At 33.7% G+C, this 12,128-nt stretch overlaps 1 protein-coding gene across 1 annotated transcript; it reads left to right on the forward strand.

Moving 5' to 3' along the window:
• The first annotated feature begins 7,051 nt into the window (after positions 1 to 7,051).
• On the forward strand, positions 7,052 to 11,702 carry LOC120120483 (bifunctional purine biosynthesis protein PurH-like). The gene is made up of 11 exons (XM_039140117.1): positions 7,052 to 7,328; positions 7,495 to 7,570; positions 7,879 to 7,975; positions 8,526 to 8,628; positions 8,731 to 8,864; positions 9,242 to 9,419; positions 9,676 to 9,830; positions 10,231 to 10,440; positions 10,587 to 10,934; positions 11,072 to 11,198; positions 11,341 to 11,702. Exons 1-11 carry the CDS (start codon positions 7,085 to 7,087, stop codon positions 11,490 to 11,492), a joined length of 1,824 nt encoding a protein of 607 aa, XP_038996048.1. The 5' UTR covers positions 7,052 to 7,084; the 3' UTR covers positions 11,493 to 11,702.
• The last annotated feature ends 426 nt before the right edge of the window (positions 11,703 to 12,128 follow it).

Genomic DNA, 12,128 nt, shown 5'->3' on the forward strand with positions numbered 1-12,128 from the left:
AAAATATTGATTAAAATATATATAAAATTGATATCTAAATACGGATTCTTCATTGACACCTGCATATTATGTATAACTTGTATGAGCATAATGTAATTACAGTGGCTTTGGTATCTTATCAGTTCAGAGAACCTAATGGAGCAAAAAAAAAAAACCAATACTTGGAGTTGGGCATGAATGACTCTTAACACTACATTCCTTCCGGCCCTAGAATCTGAAAAGCCTAACTGTATCCAAAAGTTCTTGATAGGGGTGTAAATGAACATAGCATTTGACGAACTGATCATAAACAGTTCGTATAACGTTCGTTTATGTTCATTTATTAAGTTAAATAACAAGTATGAATAAAATTTGTATGTTCATTTAATAAACAAACAAATATGAACAGATGTATGTTCTGTTCGTTAATATTCACGAACAAGTTCGTTTATTTGGTTCTCATTTTCTTTTATTTTTTATATTTTAAATATTGATGAATATATGAATTAAATTGAATATAACGTGAACTTTGGAGTTTAAACTATGAAATCTATGGAATTTGAGCATTAAGAGTGTAGTTATACCATTTTCTGACTTGTAAATAAGAGAATAGAAAGAGTGTTGGTCGCCGAATATTAAATGAATATGTTCGAGAACATTAAACGAACGAACGAATATGAATATCTTTAAAAATAAAGAAACACACACAAACACATTTGTGTTCGTTTAAACTCATTCATTTGCATCCCTGGTTCTTGACTATTCATCAATTTGTTCTTACTAACAGTTGAGCTATGCCAAACAAAATAAGCACATTATACTCTAACCACGTGTCTATTTCTGTTTGATTTGTTATTCCTTTGTTCGACATCTATAAGTTAATATATACTCCAAGGGAGTAACTTGAATATGAAAAATATAGTACCATTTGTAAGACCTGTTTGTATGAGTTTGGCTATAATAAAGTGAGCCTTTGTAGTAACCCTATGTACAATATTAATAACATGACAAACTCTGATGAATAAGTTAATTGAGATGTTTATGTCACACTTCTATGTTTATGTTTGATTTACATTCTAATGTTTATGAATTGCATTAGATCTAATAGAATGGATGTATACTAATGAGCTTATAAAGCTCCCCATCTAGATTGATTCTATTCGTAGATCTTTATATTTCTATTCTTGTTCGAGGAGCATCGTTAACGTGGGATCTCTACCGTCATCAATTCAAAATACAATACTTAATTCTTTAGTGGGTATTTGTAAGACTTTAGTAATATTCAGTTTGTAAATTTATTATTATTATTATTTACTTTGATTTATACTATGATATATTCATAGTTCCGATTTTTTATAAACATTTTTATTTTTTTACTCATTAATTTTATCTAGTATGTATGTTTTAAAAATATTGTGCATTTTTAATAAATAAAAATTAAGGCTTGACTTTGTCTGTCGCTCGGGTGGTCAAATATGGCTTCTTAGGTCCATCGTATATTACAGGTCGGGTTTAGTGTGTTAATTTAATTATGTTAAAGTCTTGATTTAGTCGATCTTAGGGCTAGTTGGTTAGTCTTAGTAAGTATCGATGAATACATGCCCCTAGGTTCAAATATACTATTTTAAAACTAAGATTTTGATGGTGTTCCCTTTGTTCATATTTGATTATAGAATTTTTGTGCTTGAAGATTTTGATCATATTCTAGAGGCTCGATGGGAGAGTCATGTTTCATGCGTTGATGATACTAGAGATGAATTTATCTTGTACAGCAATGACCTTGATTTTTTGAAAGACGCTGGAGTAGATGATGTAGTATACATAAGAAACATCAAGTTTGTAATTTGTAAGATCGCGAGAGTGATTCCAAGAGCCCATCATACCTTACATGCTCCTTCAGCTACATTACAGAAGTCTCTGATAGGGAGACTCCATAGGTACAAGACAATTAAATTCCATGATATAATCGATGATAATTTGATAATCACTAATCAGTGGTTGAGAGAAACATTAAGAGTATTGAGGTAGTTACATCTTACCCCTAAAGGTAATATAGAGTGTGCCACTACCTTACCTAAGGACGTCGTCATAAAATGTTAAGACATAGTAGAGATGGCACTACAACGTGTGGAACAAACTTGGAAGTACTTTTTAAGTAAGTTGAGAAAGAAAATAATTTTACTTGATTGTTTTGGTAGAATTAAGCATGCCCATAGGTCGTTTGGTCGTTGTGGGAATGTTTTATGTTGGTTGTGTTTTCTTATAACGCAAAGATTGAAAATTTCAAAAGAAATGCGCAAGTTTGAATAGATTATGAGTTTCTTTGATGATTAATAAAAATTTTAATATTCAAACTGAATGGTTTTGATCGAGTATCGATTGTCACATGCTTACCCTTTCACGCCAAAATTTTGTGACCCAAATAATGGACCTATAAAATAGGTTTGAATGGATTTTCAAACAAACTTTTTGACCCTTAAAAATCATCATTGAAATGGATTTCAGATCAAATTCCAATTAACAAGAACTTCACTTGGTACAAGGTAAATAAATGATTTACTTTATAATATATATGATATTTGATATTGATTTTCTTATGTTGAAATCCCAGACAACATTCAAGGCTCCTTTGGGAACAAACCAGTTGTTGTGGATTTATTGGGTTTAGGAAAAGGCATGGCCTGGGTGAATGGTCATAGTCTTGGTAGATATTGGCCAAGTTATATAGCTAATAAGCAGCTTTGCAAAACAAAGGCTTGTGATTATTGTGGCAGATTTAGTGATAAAAATGTCTCTCCAAGTGTGGTGAACCTACGCAAAGATGGTAACCTAAGTTATATGTATATATATATATATATATTATTTTTCGAGGAGATTTTTATTTGCTTTTACTGACTATTGTGATTTTGTTGTGGTTTTAAAGGTATCACGTTCCTCGATCATTTCTTCATGATGGTGATAATACATTGGTTTTGTTTGAAGAATTTGGTGGTAATCCTTCATATGTACAATTTCAAACCGTTGAAATTGGATCGATTTGCGTTAATGCTTACGAAAGAAAATGGGTAGAATTGTCTTGTCATAATCGACCGATTTCAAAGATTGAATTTGCAAGTTTTGGTCATCCACAAGGTGTGTGTGGATCATTTGAGAAAGGTGAATGTGAATCGGATGTGGATTTAGTATCAATACTGGAAAATGTAAGTTAAAAATCTATATTTATGCAAAAAGTGGGTTAAAATTTTATATTTTTGTTTTTAATTGATAATATTTTTTCCTTTTTTAAATTTAACAGGAATGCGTAGGAAAAGAGTCATGTACATTTAAGATTTCTCAAGACAAATTCGGAAAAGCTTATTGTGAAGTTAGAAGATTAGCCGTGGAAGCCGTTTGTGAAGATTTTATACTTTAAATTTTTTAGTTTTATTTATGGAGTATTTTTTATTTTAGGAAAGGAATTTTATTCAATTTTTTTTAATTATTTTAAGAAATTATACTAGTTTATCATGTTTCCGACTGACATTAATAAAAATTATATATACAAGTATTTTTTATTCTAGTTCTTGTTGTCAAGGTAACTTCAAATTACTGTGGTCGAATATGTAATCGATGTTGTTGCATGAGTTGCATCCGTTGTTGTTCAAAGACGAATAATCAATGTGTTAACAGAGTTATGCACTGTTCTGGCATGCATTGGCTGTTCGAAAAGAAGCACCAGGCATATTATGCAGCCACATAGGAAAACCCCTATTAAATATTATTCAAGAAATGAATAAAATTATGTGTACTAAAAAAATTAATTATTCAAATAATTGATAAAAAGAAACCAAGTGAATTAATTTACCCATAATTCCACTCCGCGCATGCATAAGGTCCAATTCGAAGAATTGCATATAAGCCCTTGTCTTGAATCGTTTTAAGAAATCGAATAAGATCAAGATTTTCGCTAAAATCATATTGACGACAAATCGGTTCATGCGCATTCCAAAATACATATGTTTCAACTGCATCCAATCCACCTTCTTTGTCTTTTCTTATAAGATCAGGCCACATCTATCAAAATTCAACAAAATTAACACGAATTCAAAATTTAACTAAATATTTGAGTTGGATTTTATTATTACCTGAGCAGTACTTCTTAGATAATGAATTGAACCCAAGAGAACAATTTGATGAGTTCCATCAATGATGATTGATCTCGAATCATGAGTGACATTGTGAGCATTAACATGAAATATAATTGAAGAGAAAACAACAACTTGAAAGAAGAATTTGAAGATCTTCATATAAATGCGATTCTTTTGTAAAAAGATAATTGATTGAAATATCGATGAAGTGCACTGTTGTATTTCCGAAGGTTTTCTGCATTGGAACAACCATTGTTCCACTTCCAAACGCAATATGCTATCTCATTCCCACAGATCATCCAGGAACAAATCGATTGAAAAACATATTAACAAATTAACATATTAATCGTTGCGGTTATCGATTCGAACAATGATATCAACATATTTACCGAAATCGATAAAACTAGAACATGCATCTCATACATATCGCATCAACCAAAAATTTAACCCAAATTCAGATCGTACAAGTGGCTCTGATGCCACTGTTGGGACCGTCAGCGCACACCATGGCGCAGCGGAAACAAAACTCGACGATCTCACCAGCGATCCAAGTACGAAAAACTGAAATCGGGAGGAAGAGACGTGAATACTTATAGTGGGTTCTTTGAAAAACAGCAAGAACAACAGTGAATACTAGTGGTGTAGATCGGTTCGAATCGTAAGCCTCCATGAAATCACGTCTCGACCTCTATTCAGTTCACCTGATTGAGAGCAATTTTGTTTTCCCCAAAACCGTTTTGAGAGAAAATGACTGAAGGTTTTTGTGTGTTCTCTAAAACGGCTGCTAGATCTAACACACCCTTTTATAGCCAAGTTATCATAATCATATTAGGGTTTTTATTATTTCAAATTAATTAAATCTATATTTAATTAATTGGAATTTAATAATCCTTTTATGTCCAATCATATTAGGGATTTTATTATTTCAAATTAATTAAATATATATTTAATTAACTGAAATTAAATATTCAAGATTATTAAAACATATACTTAATTAACTCTAAATATATTTTAGTAACGTACAACAAATTGTACATCTTTGCTCATTTCAATCCTAGGGTGTGACCTTGTAGGTTCTTGTAACGCTAGCAGTAATTATTAGAACAATTCTAATATTACATACAATGAGTGACATCTAGCAATATATCATTGTCACCTAAATTACAAGAAAATATGATCCGACATATCATCTTGGTGATTAACTCTTTTATGTATTACATCCTTATGTCCTTTATATCTAGAATAGGCACAAGTCTTGGAATAGTCACACTTGTATAGCTCATCTATTGTTTCTTGATATCTAGAGTAGACTTTAATTAACGAATAGTTTATGATATCTCATATCAACTTATTCGAGCATAGCCATGCGTTTCTAGTTTTACTCAATCAAGTGGCATGTGATATATTTCCTATTATGTAGGAAGGACAAATCCTATCTTAATGATACACACCCACTACATATTTTGATATATATTCAATAACAGTCTTTATAGAGCAACCAGTTACGGAGCTTGTTTAGCTGAATCAAAACATACAACAATATATGTTGGGATAGTATTGATCTCAAGTCTGAGGATCATACATATAGTCATCACCATGAGCAATGTTATGACTGTCACATAATAATCCAAGACATATGCTCATGGTGGGTCAATCAAATACATTGTTCTCTAACAATATAATCATGCATCAGTTCTGACATCTCTATGTCAATGACAACTCGTTGTCATCAATCAATAACATGTTAGTCTTAAGCGTATTATTATTGTCCATGCCCATAATAATACTTGACTAGGGATCTTTTAATAATAACAATTATGTCATTATATGGATTTTATTATCTTCCAGATTATGTTAAACACATATATAACTGAAAATAATAGCAGCAATGTCTTTATTCAATAAAATCGGTAAATAAAAGTATTATTACAATCATCATATGATTGGTATTTGGGCATACTCTAACATGAATATAGTTACATGTGTGTAGTTAAAAATTCTAACTCGGTCCGATTGTGAAATAAAATAAATTAAACTGAATAAGGCTCAGACTACCTGCATAGAACCAAGAAGACTGATAATAATGATTTCAAGTTCAGCGATTATCCAGAAAAACAAATAACCTCAGAATCTCTAAATTTTATTTATCCTTGTTAAAAAAATTGAATATCGAAATTACCTGATTATGATATCACGAAATTTCCCCTGAAGTATAAAATGACCAAAATACCCTTGAAGTGTAAAATGAATATATTATATGACCAAGTTGAACTAAATGGAAGTATCGTAGGTTTCTGAATTGTGGAAACGAGTGAATTACTTTGGAAACTCTGAAGTGACCGGGATAACATGACTACTAAATGGCCTAAATATCCTAAAAGACTTAGAATTAAGCGAATAACTTGGATAAGTCTGGAAACGCTGATTATCTTATATGTACTGTCCATAAGGGTTTTGAATCACGAATCAAACACGTCGACATTTCTTGATATCGTTGCAATACATAAATGAAATAAATACCTTTGGAATACATGTTCGTCTCCCTAAGATCCATTCAACAATAATTCTGAAGATGATCCATTCAACAATAATTCTGAAGATGATCAGTTTGACAAGAGTTTTCAGTACTAAAGTGTGAATACCCTTGCAGTGCAACGATTTGACCGATTGACATGTATCACAGTGTTGTGATTTGTTCAGTTTGAGTTAACTCGATATCGTGATATTTAAATAAGTATAAGATAATATTTATTTAAATATATATATCTTAGTTGTTTGATATTGAATTCTCTATCTATGATATTTCTGATACTCGAATATAAAATCTTAAAAAATAATTATAATAATTTTACTATTAAGATGGCTTAATTTGTGCACATTTATATCCATATAAAAGAAAGTAGAAGGACTTGAAACGTCACTATTTCCTTTCAACCTAAACACGGCGAAGTCCTAAGCAAGGTCGAAAAAAAAAGAGAATGTTGGGGACAGCTGCTTATTCTGCCGCCACCATCCCTACCACCACCGGCGCTGCCAAAACCGTCCGCCGCTCTTTTCACCGAAATACGTTGAGTTCTGTCTCTTATTCCCCTTACCACTCCATTGCCTGCGGTCGCTTTCATTTTGTCTCGCTACGCACCTTCGCCGCTGTTTCAACCAAAGCCATGTCGCACTCTCAAGCGATCGCTTCTTCTGAACTCGACCCTCAATCCCCTGCCTCCGGTACTTCTATTTCCTGCCCTTTTTCCCTATTTTATTGTTTTCTTTAACACTCTTCACCTCTCTCTCTCTCTCTCTCTCTCTCTCTCTCTCTCTCTCTCTCTCTCTCTCTCTCTCTCTCCTCTGGAAAAGAAGAAAACAACATATGCCTTTTTGGTTTCTCTGTCAGGCAATAAGCAAGCACTAATAACTTTGTCAGACAAGAAAGACTTGACATTGCTTGGCAATGGCCTTCAAGAATTGGGGTAAATTAATAACCCCTTTTTTGCTCAGATACTTTCATGTGTTATTTCATCGTTTGTTATGGACCTTTGTTGCTTATTCTTTTTTCTTCTTTAGAAGAGAAAAAGGAGGGAAAATATAACCTTTTACATTGACTATTGAGGACTGCTAGAGGAACAAGATGTCATAAATATGGCACCATCTGCGTATTCAATTCTTTAAAACGTTTTTTTCTTAGGACTTGGTGTGGTCAATGTTATCAGTATCAGTGTAAAATGTAAAGCAACAATTTTGAAGCCTTGGTTTGAACTTGCTTCTTTGGAAACTATAGGTACACAATTGTTTCAACTGGAGGAACTGCATCTGCCTTGGAAAATGCTGGTGTATCTGTAACCAAAGTGGAGCAGCTTACTTGTTTTCCTGAAATGGTAACCTTGGTTCTGATTTTGTGCTGTTCTATCCTTCTTGATTAATATTCTATGGCCTTGTTAGCTATGTTGCTTGACTCGGGTGTAAGTGTTGGACATGGGTATGGCTAGATTTTTCTAAGTTTTTCTATGTATTTGGAGGATCCTTAGATGTCATAACCTCAAATCCAAGTGTGTCAGACACGGGTACAGGTTACTTCATGAAAAATGAAGAGTCTGTGCAATTTAGCTTGTTAGGGCATCCAGGAATATCTAAGGGGATAAAAAAGAATAACCTGAAGTGATTATGACGTCCTTACTGATAATTTAGGAAGCTTTTCTTTTTGAAACTTGACCTTGATTTTAACTATTTTAATGATAAATTTTTAATAGGAAAATGAGATACACAAGACCCAGCCTTGAAGTCAAAGCCTACTTATTATCTTCTCTCAATGATCAATCGCCATGCTTTCCTAACGATATGATGCTAATGCTATTATACCTCTCTTAAATGCTAGTTTCAGCTTTAAAGCTCATCGAGTTTGGAGATTGACTGAAGTGTATTTTACAGCTTGACGGTCGTGTGAAAACACTACATCCCAACATACACGGTGGTATTCTTGCTAGAAGAGACCAAAAACATCACATGCAAGCTCTTAATAAGCATGGCATTGGTTGGTGAAATGAAACTCCTTGATGTTTAAGCGTTCCTTTTCCAAGTGTGGTATCAGACTTTCCCTTTCCTTTTTCTTTTAGCTAAAATTGTTATTATTCAGGTACATTTGATGTGGTGGTTGTGAACTTGTACCCGTTTTATGATAAAGTTACTTCTACTGGAGGAATTGGATTTGACGAGGGCATTGAGAATATTGATATCGGTGGCCCTGCAATGATTAGAGCTGCTGCAAAGGTAACTGTTAACAAGTTGGTAGTGAATTGTTATTTGATTGGTGTATTCATTTTCCCAAGTTGTGTTTTAGCTGGAATCATTGTTATGTAGTTTCATGTTCTAGTAGATAGTCTTATATGCAAGCATGTTTATTCAGAAAGCAAAGCTAAATAGGTAATTGAACTACATTGGTTATGAAGGGTGTTTCAACTTCTTGATTTTGGACGCTATAAAATTAGGTTATGAAGGGTGTTTCAACTTCCTGAATCAGTATTAGCTTCCTAGTTAAGTGCAATGCTAAAAGCAGAGGAATTTATCATTCCTTAACATACAAGTTGAATAGGCCATTCTTTGTTTTAATCATTTTCTATTACAAAATAACACATTTACTTGAACAGAATTATAAGGATGTCTTGGTTGTTGTTGACTCACAAGACTATCCTGCACTCCTCGAGTTCCTTAAAGGCGGTCAGGATGATCAACAATTCCGTAGAAAGCTTGCCTGGAAAGCTTTTGAACATGTTGCTTCTTATGATTCTGCAGTTTCAGAGTGGCTCTGGATACAGACCGCGGGAGGTATTCTTCTATGCTTTAGCTACTTGGTCATTGTAGTTGAAATGGTAGTCATTTAATGATATTTAGAAGAAAATAGATCTACTTTACATGTCATAAGCTTAGATCTCAGCAATCAAAATATACTATTGCATAAAAAGAAACTATTTTTTTGTTCTTTGTTAAAAGAATCAATGCAACAACTCATTGAACTTTTTCATTAAGTGCTACCTATAATTGTTACAAATTTAGATTGACATAATTCTTTATCTGTTGGAAGATAAATTCCCTCCCAACTTGACGGTGCCGTTATCCCTGAAAAGTTCACTTCGTTATGGTGAAAATCCACATCAGAAGGCTGCATTTTATGTTGACAAGAGTCTGTCTGAGGTCAATGCTGGTGGTATTGCAACAGCTGTTCAACACCATGGGAAGGTGATTTAGTTCTTAATGTTATTTTTTTTCATGCTTATTAATAAGTTAAAACAATAGACAATTATGGAATCATCTTCCCTTTTTTTTCTTTTCCAAGAAAGTATTTGCTTCTACCATTTTTTTATTTGGATGCTTTGCCGGTAAACTCAGTTACAGGATATAAGATTTTGTCAGTCGGGCCATACTTTTTCCTTTCCAATTGGTTCCAATTGCCGATAGAATTTTTATTGTTGCCTATGTTGAAGAGTGTCTTGTTATGTTGCTGTTCCTTTTCACTATGGTGGTTGAGGACATGAAATCCTTTGCAAATTGTTGAATGTTATGATTGTGTTTTCCAATTTAGTTATCAGCTGTATTATTCCATGGTATATCCTTAATACACTTTTTTATCTTGCTGCAGGAAATGTCGTATAATAACTATCTAGATGCCGATGCCGCATGGAATTGTGTCTCAGAGTTTAGGAACCCTACATGCGTGATTGTAAAGCACACAAATCCATGTGGAGTAGCTTCTCGTGTTGACATCCTTGAGGCTTATAGGCTTGCTGTGAAAGCTGATCCCGTGAGTGCATTTGGAGGAATTGTAGCCTTCAACATAGAAGTAGACGAGGCAAGTTAATAAGTTTTTTGGAATCCTTACATGCGATTGTGCCGTCTTTGTATCACACATTGAATATCATCTTATCATATGGTATCTTCAAAATCGTGATAGAGTACCCTTTTTGACAATTTGATTGCTCACTTTTTTGGCTTTAGGCTCTTGCTAAGGAAATCCGAGAGTTCCGAAGCCCAATGGATGGTGAAACTCGGATGTTTTATGAGATCGTTGTGGCTCCCAAGTATACAGAGAAGGGACTTGAGATACTCCGTGGAAAGTCAAAAACACTGAGGATACTTGAAGCAAAGAAGAATGAGAAAGGGAAGCTCTCACTACGACAGGTTGGTGGTGGTTGGCTGGCCCAGGATTCAGATGACTTTACGCCTGAAGACATCCAGTTCAAAGTGGTTTCTGAGAATAAGCCACAAGATGGTGAGCTTCGTGATGCAGAATTTGCATGGCTGTGTGTAAAGCATGTCAAGAGCAACGCTATTGTAATAGCAAAGGTTTGTTATTTTGCTAGGATATTAAATTCTGGTTAAAATGGTGCTTGATAACCTTGTTGGCTTGTAGATCCTTGTGATAAATATCCCAAAAAGAGTAGTATTGCAAGATTTTCTGACCCTTGGACATTATTACTCAGGACAACTGTATGTTGGGTATGGGAAGTGGGCAGCCAAACCGTCGGGAGAGTTTGAGAATAGCTTTGAGGAAAGCAGGAGATGAGGTCAAGGGAGCTGCTTTGGCTAGTGATGCGTTCTTCCCATTTGGTAATTACCACCTTCAAAAGTTTAGTGAATAATTAAAATGTTCTCCCGTAAATATAAAATTGTTCAGGCATGCAATGTTGCAGTGATTGCTTGGCCTATATAACCTGTTTGCTAACAAATATGTTTTCTTTTCTATTAATAGCTTGGAAAGATGCAGTGGAAGAAGCTTGTGAAAGCGGGATTGGAGTCATTGCGGAGCCTGGTGGGAGCATTAGAGATGGGGATGCCGTCGACTGTTGTAACAAGTATGGTGTTTCATTGCTTTTCACAAATGTAAGGCATTTTAGGCATTGATACTTGCATTTTTGCCAACATGGATTCAACCTGTGCTCCAAGGGGGAGGATGCAAGTGTTATGCAACTCATTTGGCTGTAATCTTCACAACTAAGAAACGTTTTGTTTGTGTTATTTAGAGGTTGAACCCTACAGTTTTGTACCGGACGTTTATCGTTCCTCTTGGTTTACCAAAATAATAGAATAAGAGGTCTGAATTTTGATTGATTATTTGTATGTACTCTAATTCTTAAGCTGATCATAAATATCTGATGGGAAGACATGAAAGGGAGCATTATAAAGTGGAGAAGACAAAATCCTGTTCATGGACTTGACAGAAAGTTGGGCACTTTATATTGGTCCTTTAACAAGGCCTGCAATTTCTCAAACGAGAAACCAAAGGAACGTTCAATTGCAATGAGAGTAGTCGTATTATGGTTGACCTCAAATACATACGTACACTCTAAAGGCAACGATCTTTAATATAGTCCTTGGATTTATTAAATATATCAATTAAAGTAAGCATTTTTATAATTAGAGTTTTAAATTTTTCAAAACTAATAAAAATAAATTTGTTCATGAGTTCGAGTTGGTTGAATAGTGATAAATTCAAGCTAGATTTTAAATATTAGACTATTTTAATCAAACATGAATGAT

This window comes from Hibiscus syriacus, unplaced genomic scaffold (genome assembly GCF_006381635.1).
Source record: "Hibiscus syriacus cultivar Baekdansim isolate YM2019G1 unplaced genomic scaffold, ASM638163v2 tig00110339_pilon, whole genome shotgun sequence".
NCBI lineage: Eukaryota > Viridiplantae > Streptophyta > Magnoliopsida > Malvales > Malvaceae > Hibiscus > Hibiscus syriacus.

Excerpts from the sequence above, each read along its gene's own strand:
- LOC120120483 (XM_039140117.1), top strand. The coding sequence starts at position 7,085 with ATGTTGGGGACAGCTGCTTATTCTGCCGCCACCATCCCTACCACCACC. Across the intron at positions 7,329-7,494 it reads CCCTCAATCCCCTGCCTCCG|GCAATAAGCAAGCACTAATA; the intron begins GTACTTCTATTT and ends TTTCTCTGTCAG. Across the intron at positions 9,831-10,230 it reads CTGTTCAACACCATGGGAAG|GAAATGTCGTATAATAACTA; the intron begins GTGATTTAGTTC and ends ATCTTGCTGCAG.